The following is a 24,625-nucleotide window of genomic DNA, read 5'->3' on the forward strand; positions in this document are numbered from 1 at the left end:
CATATTTTTATCTGTAGTGTGTACTGCTAAAAGTTTCTCCTTTGGTGAAAGGCCAGAGCATATCCTAATACACAGCTAAAACACAATTTTAAAAGAATAACAATCGCCATTACAATAAAAACCAATTTAATTAAAACTACCAACAGACTGGAACTTTATAACCACGTAAACATGAAGAGGGGACCCACCATGATCCCTTATCAGGTGTTCTATGGGTTTCTTTCACAATTTGCTGAGGATTATTCATAATTCTCTGAAGTTTAGGGATATTTATAACAATTTCCCCTCACCTATTAACATAGTAACAACAGGATTGGTTAATAAGAGAACAGGCTCCTCCTGAAACTGCAGTGAGAAGATCTAAAGCCAATTGATTCTGCAGGACCGTTTTTGCTAACAAAGTCAACCTCTTCCTGGAGGAGGACGATGGCTTTAGTTGTCTGAGCAATGACTTGAGTTTCATCCCAAGCCAACCTTTCAACCTCAGCAGAAATGTTTCTAATTGAATTAATGTTGGAAATGTCTGAGTTTTCCCTGAAGTATCAACTACATTAAAAGATCTGATAGATGTACATTCAGTGTCAGGTTTGCTCACTAGGACTGATCTCAAGGCTCCTGTATCTAATAAACAATCATAAGTGTCCCCAACCTTAAGGGTCACATGGGGTTCATTATTTTGGGGAAGTGAATGGACTGGGATAATAGGGACTAGGGCATCAGGTTCAGGGAAAGTGAAATCTTTGGATTAAAGATTGCCTGAAAATAGCTTATACCTCTTGCTGGACCTTCATCAAATTTAGGGATATCCCTTTTCCATATGTTTGAATCTTTGGGGCTATAGGGGCCAAATTCCAATTGGGGAGTGTTAGCTAGGTGGCTTGCCGCAATATTGGGGCAAAGAAGGAGACCAATAGCCTCCCTCAAGAACAGAACAGTGTTTCTCAACAAGAACAAACTTAAAAACACAAGCAAGATCAGTAGAATTAAGGGAAAGGAAAAAAAAAAGAATGGGGGAAGGGAAACCATACGACTTGAATCACACCACCACCTAGGGCTCAGCAGAATACAAGGTTGCATCCTGCCTTTTTCCAGTTCCACACCAGAATGGCAAAACTCCTCCCTTCTCCTTCCCAGCAGACCCCAGGCTGTCCACACAGCCCCAAGCTAATTGACTGGCAGCCCTGACAGTCACATGACTGCCTTCACTGGGCTTCCAGTCATTATAATTTTGCCAGGCCCATGTAGGCGTCAGTGAGTGGTGATGATGTGAGCTGCCAGTGCAATGGTGAGGGCTACAACCAGTGGGTGGAGAACCCGGCGAGGCGCCTGAGCCCCAGGCCAGTGTACGCCGGGGTTTTTTAAATTCTAGCCAAAAGATGGGATCATAAAAATCTCAAATCACAATTCTTTACAGGGACAAATGACTTATTCTGTCCCAGGACCACTACTGGCCCCCTACAGTCATGAGTGACAATCTCTTATAGAGAGGTAAAATGTCCTTAGGTTTCTCTTTCCTCTCAGAAGCTAGACTTTTTGTTGAGATTGATTTAGAGGATACAAAGGGAGACCAGGAGCAGGAAGGGTCAATATTAAAAGATGGTACCTCGACTGTTGAAGTCCTGGTGGTACAGCTGAGCAGACTCACAGATTTCATGGTAGCAATCCTCTTTCAAGCCCTTAGTCCATTACTAATGTTCTGATTTAAGATTGCCAATTTTAAAGGAAAAGGATAAAAAGGGGAATCTATTGAAGAATACTAGTTAATTCATTTCTTCTTAAGTTTACCAATAGACAGATCAGGACATTTGATTATATGATGAGAAAGTGTAAAACCAAGATATATTCTAGAATTTAGAGAACTGGATATATATTCATAACTTTTTGCAATTATATTTGATTTTCTCATCTCTTTCTCAGATCAGGTTCTATATCTGCATGAGCCCTGCCTCCCCAACACCAGACAGGAATCTTTTTTTCTATCATCTGGACAAACCTTCCAAGTGGGATTGAAGCTGCATATGAAAACACAAGAGTCAATGTAGTTAGGTTCTTCAAAGGAGATGTTTCTGTTTTCCCCCTCAATAATATTGCCAGTAACTTGGGCCACAGAGGCAGGATGATCTGATTCCTTTTAATTCATGGAATTTCCCCCAACAGTCTAATCCAGACCACCAAAATCATTCTGAGTTAACAGTCACAAATGAAATGACTCAAGGTGTTTCTGATTCATCCAAATTAAATGGTTACATGACCAGCTTTTCTCTGTCACTGGAATTGGGAAACATGAATTTGCATGCTAACAGCTTTATTGAAACACACCCTCAGGCAGAAAATCTAGAGACTAGAGCCAAATCAACTGTATGGAACAGAAAGATCTAGTCTATCTGACCCCTTGATACAACCTTAATGACAGAGACTGGAATCTCTCTCATACATCCATAAAAATAGAGTCAGGAAACAGATCGAGAAGACATGGAATAGTGTTATTCTCTAGTAACAACTTAAGCGGCAATTGTTTTGTTTCCTCCCAAACCCCCACTTAATAGCATATAATTAGGGGAAAAAAAACACTGCCAGGAATTGGATGGCACCAAGTATTTGCTTCTAACTTAACCACAGTCAGGCTATGACATACTATGCCAAACATCTGACAGATGTCCAGATGTTCAAGCACACATAGAAAAAGATAATAACATGCTTGACTATCTGATGGAAATGTATTAAATAGTTCAACTTAAAGAGGAGACTTTGTGAAACTAGTCTAAGTATGGGCATGCATAGCTAATTAGCTTTTTATCTCAGAATTATCTTGGTATTTTAGTAGACTGCAAATTTAGTGGACAATAGATCCTTGGTTTATAGCTAACAAGTGGTGTGCCTACATGAGGATAGATAAACTGCCAGGCTAGCTCAAGGACATCTGTAGTACTTTTGGTTTTCTCACAACTGTGAAGAACTTTAATGCTGCTGTTTTTGATTGATACTGAAAAAAAAATCATACTTCTTTGTAGGTAACAAGTACTAGAGGTAAAAATCCACACTTGGAAATCTTAGGGAATTGGCTCACTTCAAGTTGATAGGGAGTTGTCTAATATTTTTAATCAATTTGAGTAGTCAATTCATTGACTAATTTATTTATTCAGTCAACATACAGTAAGTGCCTGCTATGTGCAAAACAATGTGCTATGTTCTGGGAGAGAGAGAAAAAGTTCAAATAAGTCACTGTTCTAGCTCTTCCAAATATTATTGTTGGTATTATATATAACCAACAGAGATAATTCTGTTGTACAATATTGCATGTTTTCAATGTAAGAAAGGTGTAAGCAAAGGGTCCTGTGAGAACTGAAAGGGAAATTTCTTTTGGGCCAAGATGAATAAAGTTTCTTGGAAGAAGTAGCATTTAATTTGGACATTTTGATGTGAGTAGGAATTCAACAGGCAGAGGGAAAATGAGACTTTTCCACATATAAGAAGGTATTTGGTTAGATACAGAAAGTAATCCATTTTGTCTGCAGCAGAATGTGTGTGTAGAAGCACAGCATGAGGTAAATTTGAAAAAAAAAAGGGGAGGGGGGGCGGAGGGCAATATCAGATGGTAACAGACCTTGGATGACAGGCAAAGGATTTTGTGCTTTATTTACTAATCAGTAAAAAGTCATTACTGATATTGGAGCATAGATATTACCCAACCATATTTGTACACAAGTGATACATGGAATTATTCTGGAATAATTATAAAGAAATAATTGATATTTCTCCATCTCTCATTGAATGCATGGACAATTAGAAAAAATATCCAGTTCAATATTTGCACAGTCCATAAGTGCTTTCCCTAGAATAATTTTGCCATCAACCAGATGTTGATTCTTACTTATTCCCAGGACTGAGTGTTGACTATAGGACTGAGATTTATGAAGGACCATATTATTTTTTATCTAAAGACATTTTAGGGGTGATACAACCCAACCCCTTATTTTACAGATTAAAAAATTCCATCCCAGAGACATGATGAGACTTTCCCAAGTTCTCACAGAGATAGTGATAAAAGTTTAAAGGCAGTCCACTGGTTCCTACTTCATTTTTCTTTCTATTTATTCCATTTTGCTTCATGATTGTTGAAGATGAATCTAATCATTTTCCTTGAGGCACTTGAGATACCTTATCACTCATTATGTTTTACTTAAACAGGACATACTGTGGAACATGCCCAGGGATTTATATTATAACAGGGTTAGAGCTGGAAGGAGTCTGATGACTCTTCTAGTCCAGCTATGCCTCACTTCATGGATAATATGAGGGACGTGCTTTTGTCATATATATGTATATATGTGTGTATGTTTATATGTATGTATACATTCCTAGATGGTAGTGCCTATCATAATGGTTTTAATTTGTTGGCTGATTGATTGGTTTTATCTTCCCATATTTATACTTTTTTCTGTTAAATTATAATAATTTCAGTCTATCTATGGTTGCAGATAATATAAAAATGATACAAATGACTTCCCTGAAACTGAAGCCAACGTTGACACTGTTTTCAAAGAAAATAGTAAGCAGGAAACTTGTTAATGGAAATCATATATGCTAGGAAATATAAGATCATAGATTTAGAGATCCAAGAGAGAGACCATGTGGTCTATCTTATTTCACAGATAAAGAAAAAAAGGATCAGGGAGATTAAATGATTTGTCTAGTATCACACAACTGGTCCATATTGGAGGCAAAATTTGAATTAAGGTCTTGTTAGCTCCATATCCAGCACTCTCCAACCACTAAACTACACTCTCACACACACAAAAAGAAAAAAGTCCTTTGTTTTGCTGTTGCTTATAGCAACATGATTGTTCCTATGCTAAGCAATGGACAGAAAAAACAACAACTTGTTAATGAAAGGTTGTGTTGTTATTGTTGTTGTTGTTTAATAGAATCATAGACTGTCACTACTTGTAAGAATTTTGGGGATGTTGAAGTCCAACTGAGGAAACTGATGATCACAGAGGTTTAATGACTTTTCCAAGGTTCCACATGGGCAGCTAGGTAGCACAATGGGTAGAGCGCCAGGACTGGAGTCAAGAAGATTCATCTTCCTCAGTTCAAATCTGGCCTCAGATGCTTACAAGCTTTGTGATGCTGGGCAAGTCACTTAACCCTATTTGCCTCAGTTTACTCATCTGTAAAATGATCTCAAGAAGGAAATAGTAAACTACTTCAGTATCTCTATAACCTTGTACATTGGCCCTGATTACACTTGATTTTATTAAAATTAACACATTACTGTAGCCTGTCTTTCATTTCCATTAGTTGTAATCATCTCTGTGGCTCCCTGAAAAACTGCCTGGCTGGCTCCTAGGCATTTCTCTTTTCCTGCACATTTTCCCAAAGAGAGAGATTGACAGAAAATGAGAGAGAGGGGAGAGAGAGACAGAGAGACAGAGATTGAGAGAGAGAAGGAGGAGGAGGTAGAGGAGGCTAGTTAAAATATTAATAGCTTCGGTTCTATAGAGCTAAAGTAGTTTGCAAAATGCTAAAGAGATATAATTTATTAGTTTCATAAAGTTTAGTTTTAGAATCATTAAGTTTCATGATCATTGCATATACAAAATATTGTATGTATGGTTTTCTAGTTCCATGAACAAATTCTGCAGTTGTGTTAAGGCATTGAACACAACAATGATACTAGCATGAATTCATTCAAAGAGCAATGTTTTGAGTGCAAATATTTACTACTTAAATTAGTGACTGCTATTAATGTGTAAAATTTAATTCTAATAACTTTTATAGACTTAAACTAAACTAACCAAAATATACTTTATTGTCTATTAAAGCCATTTAGCCTATTAGTGTATTTTATATGGAAATAAACAAAATATTAGAATAAACTGAAATTTTGTTCATTAAAAATTTCAATAATGACCTCTTATTGCAGTATATAGATTTTTTATCTTTGATAGAACTGAAGTTATTAAATATTTTAATGTGGGGGGGCAGCTAGGTGTCGAAGTGGATAGAGCACTGGCCCTGGAGTCAGGAGTACCTGAGTTCAAATCCGGCCTGAGACACTTAACACTTACTAGCTGTGTGACCCTGGGCAAGTCACTTAACCCCAATTGCCTCACTAAAAAAAAAAATAAATAAAAAATAAAATATTTTAATGTGGACTTTAGGGACAGCTTTTATATACACAAACACGAACTTTTTATCAGTGGATTATGTTTTTAGACCAAGAATTAAGATAAAGAATTACTATGTTCTTGGCCAGGGATGGAGTACATCAAACAACAGTCAGTAAAATATATAGTTGTCTAGAGATTTACAGATCTCATCAAAAGGGGTTTAAAATGAAAACAAAGAGGAGAGAATACAGTTGCCCATGTGTATCCACAAAGGCAGATGTCAGAGAAAGTAATAGATATAATAGGAAAAAAAGAATATTACTGGAGAGGAACAGTCATTCCCAATACCCAGAAACAGAGGCAATAATAATAAAACTTATGGACTCAGATGCCTATAAAATGCACAAAATGAAGATCATAAAGAGAATTAGAAATCTTTAAACAAGGACATAGATTCAATCTAATCAGTGTCACATGGCTAGGTAGAATGTGACTCCTGATAGTAATATGGCAAGATTACGTTATATTTCAAAAAGAAGCAATTAATGGAAATCGAGGGAATGCCCATCAATTGGGGAATGGCTGAACAAATTGTGATATTGTAATGGAATACTATAGTGCTATAAGAAATGATGAGCAGGCAAATTTCAGAAAAATCTGGTAAGACTTATGTCAACTGATGCTGAATGAAGAGAGCAGAACCAGGAGAACATTGTACACAGTAACAGCAACATTATGTGATGATCAGCTGTGATATACTTAGCTCTTCTCAGCAATACAATAATCCAAGACAATTCCAAAGGACTCATGATGGAAAATGCTCTACACATCCAGAAAAAAAGAACTGTGGATTCTGAATGCAGATTGAACCATCCTGTTTCTACTTTTTTGAGGTTTCCCCCTTTTGTTCTGATTCTTCTTTCACAGCATGACTAATGCAGAAATATGTTTAATGTGAGTGTACATATATAACCTATATCAGATTGCTTGTTGTCTTGGGAAGGGGGGGAGGGAAGGAAAGAAGAGAGAAAAATTTGGAACTCAAAATCTTATGAAAGCAAATGTTGGAAACTATCTTTACATGTAACTGGAAAATAATAAAAATACTTTTATGATTTAAAAAGAAGCGATTAAGAAAAAAGAATAGTGGAGTAGCATTATATATCAAGAAGACATACTTATGTGATGAAGAACAGTGAGTGATGGTAGAGAAAAATTTAATATAGGATCAAGTGAAGTAGAAACAGTGATTCTTTGGTGTGTGTATACTAGACACTACCTGACCACAAGGAAAAAGAAATTAATGCCTATCTGGAGGGACATCTATAGAAAAGGATTTCAATGAATTGCCCTTGGCCCTGCTCTGTATGTTTGATGGTAACTTGAATTAAAATAAATTGAATGATTATCAGATTTATGGATGACATAAAAATGGGATGATAAGGATCCAGATATATGAACCACGTACTATTATGTATTAATTCTAATAAAATGAAATTTAATCAGGGTCAATGTACAAGGTTAACTTAGATTTTAAAAATCAACTGCTTAAGTATAGCATAGGGATGGGGTGGGTAGGGTCTAGGTTACAGTTTATGTGTTAAAGATCAAGCAGTTTTTGTGAACCATAAATTCAATATATTGAAGTCTACCAACTAACTTAATTATAGTTTATTAATAGAACTATTATTATTTCTAGCTTCACTTACAGCTATGCAAAAATGATATGGACTTCCTTGGAAAGTAGCAGGCTCCCTGATTAGTGGTCTTCAAGCAAAGGTTGGGTGGCTATTTGAGGATACCTTATAGATGGAATCGCTTTATTTGTATGTTTTGGCCCTAAAGGGGGTCTAAAAAGAACATGAAGAGCAGCTAGGTCCCTTCCAAATATGAAAATTTTTAATTCTCTGAAATGATTAATTTTTGAACCATACAAGTAAATTATAGGCAAAAATCTTTATTGAATAACAAGTAATAACTTATTAAGGCACATTTTTCTGTCTATTGCACATGTGTTTTCCACTGTATCTGCAGAAACTTATTAAAGAAAAATAAAAAATAAGAAATATGACCCAACTTGATGCAAGACAATAAATTAATCCACTTTACAGGCACATTTATCAGGCTTGTATTCTCCCCTGGTCCTTGAACATTGATCAGAAAATGAACCACTTTCATTCTCAATGATTTTAGTGAAAAATTTAGTCCATTCACTTCAACAATGCCTCCATCTTATAACTATATCTCAACAGTTAAGCCAGCTGTTGCTCTTCAGGGCTCTGGTCACCACCTTAGCGTTAGGATCAAATTCAAACTGGGAAGATCCGCTGAAGAAATAGAAGAACCCTGGAAGTAAAAACAACACAAACAATTAGCTTTTTTCTAATAAACAAACAAAAACTTAGAAAATATATATAGCCCAGAATCAGACATTATTTTCTCAAAATTTAAACTGGAATTATTTTTCTCTTTGCTTCCCTTTCTCCTAATGCTCAAAAAGGAGATTTTCTTAATTCTTTTGATTTGACTTAACTTGACTTGAATTATTAAACCACAGCAACTTGGGAATTAGAGCTGGAAGAGATTTTAGAAATAATCTAACTCAATACCTTCCTTCATGGTATAAATGAGGAAACTAAAATTGAGAGACATTAAGTCCTTTGCTCAAGATCACAGAATTGGTAAACATCAGGACTGTATTTAAACTCAAATTTCCTGACTCCAAGTCCATTCTGCTCTTTCCCTGGAAAATGCCAGGGAAAGGAAAGGAATAAGCATTTATTAAGTGCCTACTATATGCCAGGCACTGTGCTAAGCACTTAATAAATATCATCTCATTTGATTCTCACAACAACCCTATAAGGTAAGTACTGTTAATATTCTCATTTTACAGATAAGGAAACTAAGCAAACAGAGATTCAGTAACTTTCCCATGGTTACCTAGCAAGTATATATCTGAAACTGGTTTTGAACTCTGGTCTCTCTGATTCCAGGCCCAGTTATCTATCCACTGTATCACCTAGCTGCTCTTCACGTTCTTTTTTTTCCCCAAGAAAACCACCTATAATAAAGACTTTCTGTATTTGTATGCACACAAAGGAATATAAAATGGAGTAACTCAACATTTGAGTTAGTGAGAAAGCAATATACTTTTTGTCTGCATGCAAGTTGAAGTTAAAAATTGTTACAATTATCAGAATAATTAAGACTATATCCCATCTCCCAATATTATTGTTTCAAATGGAAATATAATTGTGTCAAAGCTGTTAGAGAGAGGTGGGGAGAAAAATTAGAGAAAAGGGCCTGAGTTATCTAATTGTTTTAATTTTCTATCACCTTTTAAATTTGTAGAAAGTTTCAAAGTCCATTGTTCTCTCCAACCAGAAGTTGAATCATGTAAAAAAAAATACCTACCATCCTCCCCTTATAATAATATGTGTACCCTGTTTATTGTTGAAATCTATTATATCTTACCAAATGACTCAAAAACAGCATCAACCTTCTGGTCAATTCCTGGAAAGTCAGTTGCTATCTGTCTGGGATAGCCATGTTCCATGGTGTGTCTCTTTTCATCATACCTAATCAAAACAAAAGGAACAAAGCTTAGAATGTAAAGTCTTTGAAGGCAGGGAATGGTTCAGTTTGGTTTCTCTATCTCTTACTAGTGCATATAGTAGGTGTTCAATCAATATCTATTAGCAGATTGATTGATCATCATATTGAAGTTGAAGACACATCCTAGTAGTATAGATCAATACATTCTGCTGAATTTATTTAGATTGCCAGGTAAGAGGTCAAACCATTAAAGCTTTTCCCAGGTGTTATTTCCAGCAGCCTTTTATTGTATTCTTCAGTTTTAATTTTTTTCCTAAATAAGCATTCAATTTAGCTTCTGGGGGCAGGTAGGTGCTTTTCCTTTAATCTTCAGTTCACAAATGACTGGATTGACATTTTAGCCCTGTTACTGGTTCAGTGGGTGATCCTGGTTAAATGTTTAATAGTTTTGAAAAGAAATGTCGAACATTTTTAGGCTCCAAAATATTTTATTTGTCCTGTGTAACTTTCTTGGATATGCAAGTTTATCCCTGAAAATGGTATTTAAACAGTAAAACTCAAGGTTTCTTTTTCTTTTCTTCTTCTTTTGGGTTTATTTCTTTTCTTTTCTTTTTTGTAAGGTAATTGGGGTCAAGTGACTTGCCCAGGGTCACACAGCTAGTAAGTATTAAGTGTCTGAGGCAAGATTTGAACTCAGGTCCTCTTGAATTCAGGGTCCATGGTTTATCCACTGCACCACCTAGCTGCCCCAAAGCTCAAGATTTCTAAATGGAGAATTGAAGCAATTGTTGAATCCTGCCTCTGGATCTCTACTTATAAGCCCCAACAAATACCTTTATTTTCCCACCTTCAATCAACCAGCCCCAACTACTAGAAGCAATAGAGAGTTCCAGTTTGGAAGGAGGAAGTATGGGGGGGGGAAGCTCAGAGAACAATTTTAGCAGAAACAAAAGTATATTCCTGAATTGGCCCATGATTACACAGCTCCTAAGGAATATGTGATAAGTATGCTGTTATTATAAAATGGGCATTTCAAAGCACCACCACATTCAGAGACTTTTGAATTTCACTTAGAAGTACTCAGCTCCCTACTTCTCCCCATCAACATCAGTTTTCTAGGTTGCAAGTGTGGCAATCTGAGAAGAGTTGTATTTCCTCATTCCAGGGAATTTCTGGAGGTAGCAAGGTATATTTTGCAAACATAGACTGCTACCTAGGATCGTGTATGTGTTTGTGCATGTGTGTATGTGTGTTTGAATCAGCAGAGAGAGGGAGAAGGGGGAAAAATGCATTATTCTTTAGTGTCCCTTTGGTAAGTAGCTAGCTGAGCTGTCAGTTGGGAATTCTTGTACCAAAAAATAAATGGATGGATGGCACCAGCCTCGGCCAGGAACCGTGTACGTCAGCACAATTGCTGGTAGTTAACAGTCTAGAAATGAATTCCAAGTCTGGGCCAAGAAAGCACATGTACTTGTCTAAAGTAAATCTACATGGTAAATCTACCATTTCCACATACAGTGTGAAGCATAGAATGGAGGCACCTATCTGCATTATAAAAGGGGAAAAATCTTTTTACAATGATTGGTAATGTATCTGGAGAAAGTATGTGATTTGCCTCTGCTATCCACTTACCTTTTGATGTGTTTCCTATGAAAGTCACAGACCAAATAAAAGGGGGACATGGTGCTAGAAAGGTGAGGATAAGTACAGTAAATGCACCTTGGGCCTTCTGACTAATCTGAGAAGGTTTGCTGTGATTCCTCTTAAGTGAACAGAACAGTTATTTAGCCACTGACCCCCGTTACTTTCCCTTGCTCTTCAGTTTTCTTCATTATGAAAAAATAATTATTTCCTCTTTTTCTCAGAGGTCAATCATGATGATAAATAGGAATGTTTATGTGAAGCATTTTATTTATTTTGTTTTTGTTTTGCTTTTAAGAAAGAGCAGTGCTTCCAGAGGACATAGACTATCTCTTCAATTAATCAAATTTTGGGAAAAAAAAAGTTTTGAACACAGACTATGTGCTCAGCCCTGTCCCTCAAGGACATCATTGTCTAATTGGGGAGACAAAGACACAAACAAAATAAGTGTGGGCTATACAAATGCTAAATTGAGTGGGGGAATTGTCAGTACTGAAATAGTTGAAAGGAAAGGGAAATCGATTATGATCTAGGAAAGCATGGTGGGGATGGCAGAGACAGACTTGAAGACTTGGCATAGTTTTGAAAGGCAAGAAAAGAAAAGGAGAGAATTCCAGGCAAGGCACAGATAGCCACGTATGAAATGCTTCTATTCAGTAGAGAAGCTAAACAAAAACAGTGCATGATGGGAGCATAAGAACTTTTAGTAATAAATTCAAGGTTTTGTTATAAAGTAAAAACTTGCACTTGATTGGCTAGATTCTCTATTTTCCTTTTCAGTCATTTCAGTCATGACTGACTATTTGTGATCCCATTTGGGGTTTTCTTGACAAAGATACTTGAATGGTCTGTTATTTCCCTCTCCATCTCATTTTATAGGTGAGGAAACTGAGGCAAACAGGGTTAAGTGACTTGCCCAGGATCACACAGCTAGCAAGTTTCTGAGGCCAGATTTGCACTCATCATTATGCCTCCTAGCTGCCCCGCTAGACCTCTGGTCCACTTAAAAGGCATTGTATTCTTTTTATCCCATTTATTCTGCATATAGATTGCTTTGTATATAATATTTGAATGATATCCCCCAACTCCACTCCCCCCATACAATTGTAAGCTCCTTGAAGATAGAGACTATCTTCTGTCTCTTTTTTGTATCCCCAACACTTAGCACAATGTCTGGCACACTGATTAATTAAGTAAAGGAAAATCTCTTGGGAACCTTAGAATTCCAATATGTCACTTTGAAAATTAACTCTTCAATAATTTAAGGATTTACAGTTTCATTGACAAGGGAGTTCTCTTTGTGTTTATAATACTATCTGGTTGATTACCTTTAAAAGTTATTATGAGATAGATGATAGACAGACAGATAGATAGATAGATAGATAGATAGATAGATAGATAGATAGATAGATAGATAGATAGATGATAGATAGATAGATAGATAGATAGATAGATAGATAGATAGATAGATAGATAGATAGATAGATAGATAGATGTATGGATGATGGGCAGGTGGGTGAATAGTTAGATGAAAATCATCACCCAATAGCCAAATTGGAAATGAACCTCTCTAATTTAGATGCTGGTACTCAGATAACAGACACAGTGTTTGAGTTGATAATGAAAGCCTTTTCCTATTTGGCAAGATATACCAGAGTTTAGCTTCCTGACACAACCTTTGGGAACCTAGAGTCATCTCTACAACCCTAAAAACGATATCACAGAACTTCACTGAAAGACTGGGGGAAATAATAGTGTGCTTCTTTAAACTTCATAGAAATGTCTTCCAATTGAGTCTTACCTCCAGTAAATGTCATTCACAAAGAAATACGTTTTTTGTTTTTCTTTGTGGAAAAAGGCTGCATCAATTTTCTTTACAGTTTGTGGAAAACCCAAAGTATGAATATCTCTTGGGTAACCTGGCTGGATGTCACTTCCTCTGACAGCCCAGAACTTGCTTCCTATGAAGAAAAATCAATAGAAGCTTTGAGTGGGAGAGTTGTCAAAGTTCATTATCATTATTTCATTTGAGAATTACATTTTAATGAAGAAATACAGTAGAGTAGCAAAAATTGAGTGGCTGGATGGCTGAATAACTTTGAGTAATTTTGATCTCTCTGTGTCTCAGTTTTCTGTAGGGACAGTGATACTTATCCCTATTCTTGTTCTGAAGATCAAATGAGATCATGTATGTGAAATTCTTAGAAGCTTTAAGTGTTATAAAATGTTATGGTTTTACAGTGGCTAAAAAACCCCAAACCTTTGTAAAATTTGAAAATAATGTTTAACACTAATAATAACAGCTAACGTTTATATAGAATCTACTATATACTCAGTGGATAAAATGTTGGGCCTGGACTCAGGAAGACTCATCTTCTTGAGTTCAAATCTGGACTCAGACACTGTATGACCCCAGGCAAGTCACTTAACCCTATTTGCCTCTGTTCCCTCATCTAAAAAATGAGTTGGAAAACTAAATGGCAAACTACTCCAGTATCTTTGCCAAGAAAACTCCAAATGGGGTCATAAAGAGTTGGACACAACTGAAAAACAACTGAACTACAAATAAACTACACCAGATTCAGTGCTTACTACTTTACAAATTGATATTCCTCACCACTCTGGAAGGCAAGTGTTATTATTGCCATGAGGCAAACAGAAATTAAGTAACTTGCCCAACATCACATAGCTAGTAAGCAGTTCCAGGACCCAGATTTGAACTTGAGTCTTCCTGACTCCAAGGGGAGTGCTCTATCCTCTGCACTATATAACTGCCTTATAGGGCATTTTATTAAATTAATTTGTAATCAATTATGTCACATACCTAAGCAAAGAAAGACAATTTTGAGATTTAAAGTTGTAATTTGGATTCTTTTTCTTAAAAAATAGCAATTTCAAAAAATTTAAAAATAGCGATTTCAATAAGTGGTATTTTAATCCTGTTCTGGCAGATATTGTGTTTCCCTGTAATTCTCAGTGTCCCACAGAAAGAAAGGCAAAAAAGCATCAGTTTTAGATTCAAAGGACCTGGGATAAAGCAAGTCATTTAAGTTCCCCAGGCCTCAGTTTCTTCTTTGGAAGAGTGAAGTTTGATTAAGATCCTTTCCACCCCTCAATCCTATGATTTGTCATCTCACACATCATTTAGGCATTAGAACTTCTATGTTATCCACCAATGGATAAAAATGCTTGATAAAGTAAGGAAAATCCAAGTCTTGTTAAAATTTATCCCAATTAATTAAAGAAATCAATGTTCAATAGTTACCTTTAAAAACAAAAACCATATCCTTGGTCGTGAGTTCATAGGCAGCATCAAAACCCGATGGAAGAGAGGGCCAATAGTCAGACACCAAATAGAGTATTGGTTCTATGCTGTTGGTGGACTTACGCCAAAAGTACCTGAAATGAGTTTTAAAAGAATTCCATACATCAAGTGTCCCATGAATTTTAGATATTTGAGAGATCATAAGCTATCTTCCCTGGGGGATGGGGAGGTGGGGAATGAGGGTCTCCTATTGGGTGGTCATAAGCACTTCCTCCTAAATCCTATTTTTCACAAGTATTCCCTCTCCTACTTTAGACCCTTCATACCCTGGCCAGTCCTCATGCTATCCCTGCTGTTCCTACAGTAGTTGAGGGAAGTGTTGAACAATGATGGCAACATCACTCAGAAACACATGGGCCTTGTGCTCTAGGAGGAATGGGGGTGGGGCAAATAATTGCATGGAGTCTTTTTATCTAGTCTCTCTGTAAACCATTATTAATCTACCTTAAGAATCTGTAGTGGGCTATCCTCCATAGGGTTATGGGGCTGTGCAAGACTTGTATCTGATCTGTGGAAGGTAAACATGGCTACATATTGATTTACTAGTAGGATATATTTTAAAATATCAGCTGCAGAGCATTCCTTTAGGCACATGAACAAATGTCACTACCTGTCTATAGATTGCTCAGAATAAATCAATGTCTCTGGCTCCAGTAGCAAGACAGTTGCAATCAGAGGACTTAAATTCAAATTTCAGCTTGGCTATTTAGGATCATGGGAGTTAGAACTGGAAGACTCCTTTGGGATCAGTTATTATGGGAACTCCAAGAAAAGGAAAGGTGAAGTGAATTACCCTAGGTCAAACAAGTAGTCTTGGAGCTTAGATCTAAACCCAAGTCATCTGATCTTAAATGAAAAACCCAATGAGCTTTCTGATGTGACACACCACCTCCACTATTCTTTAAGAGCCCAAGTGGGTAACAAATGCCATTTTTCCCCATTTTTCTAGGACTAAGATCTCTGAGTTAGTAAAATCAGGAGCAGAACTCTTACCCAGATGCTTCACAGAGTTGTGGAGGTGACCCTCCAAGTGTCACGAATCATAAGATTTACAGCTAGCAGCAACCTTAGAGATCTCCTAATAAAATCCATCCATTTTTTTGTGAGGCAATAAGGTTTAAATGATTTGCTCAGGGTAACACATCTGGTGAGTGTCAAGTGTCTAAGTCTGGATTTGAACTCAGGTCCTTCTGAATCCAGGGCCGATGCTTTATCCACTCACTGTGCCACCTGGCTGTTCCCCCACCTAGCTGCCCCCCAAATCCATCCATTTTAAAGATAAAAAAACTGATGCCAAGGAAAGTAATGTGACTCTTCCAAAATCACAATGATAATAAATAACAGAGCTGGCATTTAAACCCAGGTCTCCTGACTCCAAATCGAGTGTTCCTCTACTAGACCAGAGGTATCAAGTTCACATGCATGTTGGCAGGCAACACTCCCAAATGGGGCCTGAACTGGATTAAAATATAATTCAAAAATGTTTAACAAAATACATACAAATTCAAACAACATAGTGTTGATTTGTGATTTTCTAAGTCAACATGCTACCCTTAGGTATCTGTTTCTATTTTAGTTTAACATCATCATAGACCACAGCTTCCTTGAGGTCTTCTGGTTCTTGGGATAGGGCTCATTATACTATACTATACTGCCTTCCAGGATAGTGCTACTGGGTTGAGAAATAGGAGGGAATTTTTTAGAAGTGACTGATTTGAGGGGCAGCTAGATGGCGCAGTGGATAGAGCACCAGCCCTGGAGTCAGGAGTACCTGAGTTCAAATCTGGCCTCAGACAGTTAACACTTACTGGCTCTGTGACCCTGGGCAAGTCACTTAACCCCAATTGCCTCACCAAAAAAAAAAAAAAAAAAGACGTGACTGATTTGAGATTTTAAACAAATATATCAGAAGTGACAGAGCTGGGATCTTATATCCTTTGATGCATAAAATGTCACTCTTGATTATACCATGCTGCTTTCTCAATGATCCTGAGACCTCCAACAAGTCACTTGACCACCCACACCTTAGTTTTGTTGTCTATAAAATGAAGGGTCTGGACAAAGCAGATGCCTAGGGTTCCCTCTACCTGTAAATCCTATCAATCCCATGATTCATGACACTGGAGGTAGCTATTTTGAACCAATATCAATCATATTCAGTTCTGCAAGCATGATGTTCATCATTTAGAGAGACAGAGACTGGTTAGGGAATGTAGATCAGATCTGGACTTGTTGACAGCCTAGAAGATAATGTCTGGTACTGAATATTTAGAATTATTGTTCAGATTTGTGTTTTTTTTTTCTTTTTCTTAGTTCAACAATTCTAAGAACTAGGTGGGAGGAAAAGTTTCATCTGATCTTACTTGTCTTTAAAGAACAACATTTCTCCCCGAAGAGTGCTCACTGCATCAAAGGATGTTTTTGGGTCACATGTTGCTGGGTTCTCTTCAGGATTCTCTTTTTCTGTAGATTCAGTGGGTAGCGCTGGATCAGTAGGAGAATCCAATGGATATCCTAGAAGGAACATTTAGTAAACAAAAAGGGAGTGAATGGGCATTCTAAAATGCAGAAACATTCAGTGCCTCCTTAAAGGCTAGTGCTTTCAATACATTTGTAGAGTGTGCTTGGCTTAAACACATTTCATCATAGTGCTGTTTTCCCCAGGATTCCTCTTCTATGCCTCTTAGAATACATAGCTTCCTTTTAAGATTAAGCTCATGAGCTCTTACCTCCTCTCGGTCATCTTTGCTTATAGTGCTTTCTCCTCTAACACTACCTTGCATCTCATATTTATCTTGTATGAACTGACTCATATGTGTTGTTTTCCCCACTAGAATATAAACTCCTTGAAGGCAGGGACTATTTTTTTCCTTTGTATCCCCAACCCTATGCTTGGCACATAGTAAGTGTTTAATAAAACACTTGTTGATAAACAGACCGGCAGACAGACAGATAAATTGAAGAACCCCCTAGGAAGGACTCATTGAACTCATTTTTGCACTCACCATAGAGAGATTGAATGCCATCAATATCATCCCGAGAAAGACGAAGCTTGTTGGGGTCTGTGTTTGTGTTGTAGAGTGGGTACATCAAAGCTTTGGTGTCACTAGAATGATGAAGACCCAGGGAATGGCCAAGTTCATGAGCAGCAGCAAGGAACAAGTTGACTCCTGGTGGGAAATCATCAATTTTCAGTGGCCAAAAAGTTAGTCTTTGAATTAGTCAAACAGGGAACTTTTTATACTATACAACTACCATCAAATTGAGCAGAGTCCCACCCCTAGGTAGATATTTAACAAAAATGTGTTATTGTTAACAGAATCTCCCTAAAGGAAATTCAGCTATATGTACAGTGTTAAAGAAAATATTTCTTATTAACTTAGAAAAGAGAGATGACTTTTGAAAGAGAAGGGCTCAGTATGTCCTCCCAATGATAAATGAAGTTAGAGAACAATGTCTTTTTCCTTGGTGGTATTGGATGTACACTGAACAAATCCTTCTTTAGAAAAGTTTTTTTAAATTTTTTTTTAAGTGAGGCAATTGGGGTTAAGTGACTTGCCTAGGGTCACACAGCTAGTAAGTGTTAAGTGTCTGAGGCTGGATTTGAACTCAGGTACTCCTGACTCCAGGGCTGGTGCTCCATCCACTGTGCCACCTAGCTGCCCCTATTTTTTTAATTAGGAGAATAATATATGTAGAATTTTAATAATATATGTCACCACAAGAGCTAAAATTAAAAATTAGACATTATTTGAAGGTGGCATGAACCAACTGCAATATCAGTGCCAATGGATTACAGCTTTTTCATTCTACTTTGAGGTCTTTGAGTAACCAAAGTCTTGTTATTTTCTATTCTGCCAACAAATATTTTTGAGAGTCTGATGTGTACAGGGTACTGTGTTAAGCTCTGGGAGTTTTGTCTACTTTTCTCTTCACCATTATTATCAAACATATTGAAAGGCTACATGGAGTAGCAGATAGAACATTGGACTTGGGGTCAGGAAAGCCTGACTTCAAACTTCCCCTCTCACAGTTACTGATTGTGTGATCCTGCTCAAGTAAATTTACCTAGCATTGCCCCAGGCACTATGACTTCTTTCCTGAGTCATAGAAAGTGGGGCTAAAGGGAATCACCAATGCAGAGGAAATCATGATTCATGACTCTTTACTAGGTACCGTTGGGTTTGCAGATAAGGACTCAATGCAATACATCATTTTTAAAAAGGCAAAATATTCCTAGCATATCAATCATTTCTCAAAAGTAGTTGATTATGGCACAAATATCTTGTTCAGTCTTTCTTTGTAGTCTAAGCAGTGCATCCAAAGGCAGCAGAGGGTAGTGGATAAAGGATCAACATTGGAGTCAAGAGAATTGGTTATAAGTCCTGCTTCAGGAATATAATGGCTGTGTGACTCTGAGCAAAGGGCTAGGTGGTGCAGTGGATAAAATGCTGAGTCTGGAATCAGGAAGACATGAGTTCAAATCTGGCCTCATTCACTAGCTGTGTGACCCTGAGCAAGTCACTTAATCCTCTTTGCCTCAGTTTTCTTATCTGTAAAATAAGCTGGAGGAGGAAATGGCAAACCACTGCAGTATCTTTGCCAGAAGAACCCCAAATTGGGTCTCAAGAAATCTGACATAACTGAAAAATGACTCGTGACCCTGAGTGAGTCAGCCTCATAGTGCCCCACACAACTTTATAAGATGTTGCCCTAAATAATAAGTCAATGCTATATGAGAAAGAGTTGTAGTTTAACAAACAAATAAACAAAAAACCCTGAAACAAGCAATAATGTGTCTCAAACAGTAGGAATAATTTCTACACTGAAATCTTGATTGGGGTAAAATTTTGTTTATGTTTAGCTGAGCTCATGCTATTCATGGCCAAAAATGGAAGTTTCCCAATCTATATGGTGTTTTGCCCTTTCTAGAGGAATTTTAGACCCTAGTCTAAAAGTTTTTGTTTAGCATCCACTTCAATATCATTCTCTCAATAAAGTGTCTACTTCAGTTTTCATTTCTTTCACAATAACCAGTTCCATCATTAGTGAAAACTTAAGCATATAGTTCATTTTAGACCTTGCAAAAGTACTCAGACATATACAATAAAGAATATGAACATTGAAGCATGGATACCATATTTTGGAGTTGGAATATGCCAAAGATACTATGAAAGAGTGCCCGAGCTTAGATACAGTTAAATCTCAACTAAATAAGACCCTACTAATTGGAATTCTCACATCAAATCCTTCCAACCAGGGATTTAGTCAAAAGAATAACCTCAAAAAAACAAACCAAAACAAAAGAATAACCTCTTTGGCTATATCTTTAAGTAAGCAAGATTCAGTTCACTATAGTATGCCTTCTACATCTATAAAATTCGAAAACTTGCAACTGATAATTATAATCCTTCAAGATGATGAGATCATAGATTTAAGGCTAGAAAACACCTTAGAGAAAGAATATCTAGTCCAATGTATCTGTTTTCCACATGAAAAAAAAATGAGTCCCAGAGACATTAAAAGACTTGTCTGGGATTACATAGGTAGTAAGAGTCAAATCTTGGATCAAAAATCAGGTCCAGATTCTGAATCATTGAAGTTTTGACTATGCTCACTATACTATATTTACCAAGGCAGAAAAGTGAATTGACATTTTAGAAAACCTTTAAACAGCAATGATATAAAAAGGGATTTTCTAATCAACTTTTTAAAAATTCAATTAATAAGATCATTCCATTTCCAGAGCATTCTAGTTAATCATAATTTTTATTAAAAACCACTCTAAGTTAATTTTTACCTACCAGTCTTATCTTCTGTCCATTTTTCATCATCATCCAGGTGAACATCTCCATTAATATTAGGCCCAGGTGGGTAGGCATGACCCAAGACTCCTCCAGGTCCATCAAAGGATAGAAAATCTCCATGATCTAACAGAAAAAAACCCATCATTTTTCAGAGAAGTGGTCAGGGTTTTTGTCTTCAGAAGCCTTGGAAACAATTATATCACACTGGCTGGACCACATAGTTATTTGCCTTAGTTATAGCTTACTCTCTTCTGGCAAATGTCCCTTTCCCAAAGCCAGCTCCCTAATGAAGTGAGTCAAGTCAAGAGTCTTTTCTATTTGTGTGTGTCTGTGTGTCTGTGTGTTTTTAATGGGCCTCTTTTCCAGACTGGCATGAGTTCATAGGACCATAGATTTGGAGCAGAACAAGACTTTAAGGGCCATCCTTCAAAACTCAGTTTACATGCCTCCTCCAAGAAGAGGCATTTATAGATTGCCCCCATTGTTAGTTTCCAACCCCAATGTAAATTACTTTATATTTCTGTTGGATATATTTTGCATTTACTTATCTGTCTACACTCCACTTGGCAGTATGAACGCTCCTTAAAGACATACTGTTCTATTTTTGACTTTGTTTCTCCAGCACCTACCCCATTGTCAAATCTATGGTAGGCACTAAAGAAACACTTATTGAATTGCCCATAAATCCTAGATTTATCACTGGAAGAGACCTCAGGGACCATATGGTTCAACCTTCCTCCCTCCCATTTTTTTAATAGATGAAGAAACTGAGACCCAGCAAGGATAAGTGACTTGCCCAGGGTCACACAGTAAAAGCATCAGAGGTAGAATTTGAACCTTGTTTCCCTTTACTCTAGACCTAGTGAAATTCCCATCTTACTATGCTATCTGCCAGTTGTGGAATTAATTTTAGTCTCACCCTTTCATTTTTTTTTTTTTTTGCGGGGCAATGAGGGTTAAGTGACTTGCCCAGTGTCACACAGCTAGTGTCAAGTGTCTGAGGCTGGATTTGAACTCAGGTACTCCTGAATCCAGTCCTGGTGCTTTAACCACTGTGCCATCTAGCTGTCCCTCCTCACCCTTTCATTTTATAGATGAGAAAATTGAGGCCCAGAAAATTTGAGGGACTTGATCCAAATGTTATACTTAATATTTGGCAGATCCAAAAATTTAAACCTAAATCCTCTGGTTTGAAATCCAGCAATCGTTCTATTGTGGGAAGAATCTGAGGGATAGAGGAAAAAGAATGGGGAAGCATTTTTTTTTACCTTCAACAGCAAAGGAGATCATTATATCAGCCTCTCCCTCTAGGAGCCTGGTGAATGTGAGGGGAATAACGTCACTCCAGACTTTCAGAGCTCTCTCTATGGCAGCATCTACATCAGATTGTTTCATATCATTTGTGTAGTTCACAATCCTTTATTAAAGAATTGAAGAAAAATAACCCACTATCATTATTTTTCATGTTGAAAAGTAAATAACAAAATGAAGACTCTAAGAAACCCCTGCACTAAGCATTACCTGTATGTAACCTCATTCTTTCTCCATTTAGGCATATAGGGAAAGAACCCAAAAGAGGAGACATCAGGAAATCCACATCTGGGCTTCTTCATCATCTCCATCGTGTCATCATCCAAATTTCCAGTCACCTTCAAGCCTAAAAACCTTTGCATCTCTTGGATTTTTGCAACAACAGGGCTACTGTCCCTTCTGCGAACAAACTGCTTCACATCTTTTTCAAGGTTGTAGAAGTCTTCCAGGTATTTCTAATGGGATAAGAAAGAGATTTATTTAGTCACTCCTAAGACTTTTACCTGTTATTAATAATAATCATAGGAAATGACAGTATGGCACAGTGAATGAAAGGTCAGTCTTGGAGTCAGGAACACTTGGATTCAAATACTGGCCCTGATCCATTCTGGTTGTTTAACCAAGAATAAACCACTTCATTTCTCAGTGCTTCAGGCAACTCTGTAAAACTACAAATTAAGATATCAATGAAGAGATTTTTCACACTGGAAGTTCCTACATTGATGAAGTCATGGGTTTGAACAATAAAAAAGATAGTAATAATATATTGTTAACATGGTAGAAATAATACTATTCTATTGCTCATGTCTCAACCCATTTGGAATATTCCTCTAGCTTTTCAAAATATAAGTGAGTTTACAATATACTTTCACTTTATTCTCCAAATAACTATTCATAGTGAATGGATTTAGTGCACAAAGAAAATTAAGTATATTATATAATGAAAAAGGACACTTTTGATTTAATTGTGTGACTTTCAGGTGAATTTATCTCGACAATTTCCTTAATTTTCCATAACTCCTTACTTGTATAGACCTCTCCATGGAGAGTGCCGGGAGGAACATCTCTCTCCATAAGCCTTTTGCCTTTGCCAAGAGAAGCATTATCAGTTAAATATTTTTTGAAGTAACATAAACAGAAAGCTTCCTTCCTATTTGTTTTAAACTATGATCTTTTAAACCTTAAGCATGCCTAGATACTGCCCTTCGTTCTAATCATTTAAGTTCATTCAAAAATAATAGGGTGGCTAAGATCACTTCTCTGCTCCATTGCACTCCTGTCTGCCTGCCTGCCCTGAGGAAGTGAAGCCTGTCTTCATACATTACCTGGATTCGATCCATACTCAGCTTTCCAGCTGTGGCTGCTGGGTCCAGAGGGTAGGCTGCAGAAAATGCCAGATATAACAGGAGAACTGGAAGACTCTTCATTTTCATCTTCAATGCTGGTCTTTTAGCAAAGCTCTTCAAGTTCTGCCAACTATCTTTCCCGCATGCCTCAGTGGCTGCACTTTTATAATCCTCCCTGGTATTTTGTTGACATGACCCACTGGCTTGAGTCACAGCTGAGCATCAGCAGAAATCATCCCCCCAAAATAAATAAGAAAGGGTGACACAGTTTTTTTTTTCCTAATTCCTCTCAGCTTTCCAATTTTGCAATGCTAAGGCATGATTAAGATGCAGGAAATGCTTCCTGTGCTTAAGTGAAGGAAAACTTCAATATCTCTCTCTGGAAATACAAAATTCACTAGACTCTCTAATAGAGAAGAGTGTGTGTGTGTGTGTGTGTGTGTGTGTGTGTGTGTGTGTGGAGGGGAGGGAAGAGAATTGTGTGTGTGTGTGTGTGCATGTGTGTGTGTATTTCATTTGGGGAGGAAAGTGACTTTGTAAAAATTCAAAATGGTCCAGATTTTCTTTAAAGTAAAGCAGTTTTCTGCCCGGTTCATTTTAACCCCTAATGTAGGTATGTACATACAAAAAGGTAGAATACAAACCCCAGTAGCAAGAAGCTCCTTGAGGGTAGAAATAATTTTATAATTTTATCTTTTTATGGCAGTTCTTGGCACAGTGCTCAGCACATAGCCAGGTGTATTCATAGAAATTAAATGGAATAGAAGAGGAAAAAATGCAGGACATCCAACAATTGTCTAATGATCATTACAATTAACACCCAATTAGTTCACAAAATCATAGAGTTGAAAGGAAAGCTAGATGGTTCAGTGGATAGAGTGTCGCACCTGGAGTCAGGAAAACTGATCTCTCTGAGTTCAAATCTGGCTTCAGATACTTACTAACTGTGTGACCCTGGGCACTTTATTTGGTCCTGTTTGCCTCAGTTCCCTCATCTGTTAAATGAATTGGAAAAGGAAATGGCAAACCATTTCAGGATCTTTGCCAGGAAAACTCCAAATGGGGTCGTGAAGAATTGGTACCAACTGAACAAAATTCCTTCATTCATAGAGTTGAAAAGAACATTAAAAGTAATTTAGCCTTGGCTCTTATTCAAGGCATGATTTCACTCTACATCATCTCCAGTATATGGTTATTCAGCCACTATCTGAGACTTCCAGGAGTAGGGAACTCATTACATGATGAGGGAAGCCATTCATTCCATTCTTGAACTGCTCGATCTGTTAGAAAGGTATTTCAAAGAAAGTCTGAATGCATTTGGGTAGATTATTTTCTTAGCTTATAAATCCCACCTAAGAAGAACTGGGAAATGTATGCCTGGTAACCCCAATATAATGAGATTAGCTCCCTATCTGCAAGCATACAGGTTACGATAAACATTAAGGAGGAAAGTTATTATTTTGTTCTTGTTTGTCCTTTATTCTCAAAGAGGACCAATGATACCAGGAGGATGATGTCTAGACTTAC

The 24,625-nt window shown here is 37.1% G+C and overlaps 1 protein-coding gene across 1 annotated transcript; it reads right to left on the minus strand.

The window, feature by feature from the left end:
* Positions 1-8,062: 8,062 nt before the first annotated feature.
* On the minus strand, positions 8,063-23,218 carry LOC122751176 (stromelysin-1-like). Its single transcript, XM_043998136.1, has 10 exons — positions 23,078-23,218; positions 21,963-22,207; positions 21,710-21,858; positions 20,439-20,564; positions 17,640-17,804; positions 16,998-17,148; positions 14,575-14,708; positions 13,111-13,270; positions 9,588-9,691; positions 8,063-8,459 (listed from the first exon to the last, which is right to left on the minus strand). The coding sequence occupies exons 1-10, from the start codon at positions 23,183-23,185 to the stop codon at positions 8,359-8,361; spliced, it is 1,443 nt and encodes a 480-aa protein (XP_043854071.1). The 5' UTR covers positions 23,186-23,218; the 3' UTR covers positions 8,063-8,358.
* Between the last annotated feature and the right edge of the window lie 1,407 nt (positions 23,219-24,625).

The sequence above is a fragment of the Dromiciops gliroides genome, chromosome 3 (assembly GCF_019393635.1).
Source record: "Dromiciops gliroides isolate mDroGli1 chromosome 3, mDroGli1.pri, whole genome shotgun sequence".
In the NCBI taxonomy this organism is placed as follows: Eukaryota; Metazoa; Chordata; class Mammalia; order Microbiotheria; family Microbiotheriidae; genus Dromiciops; species Dromiciops gliroides.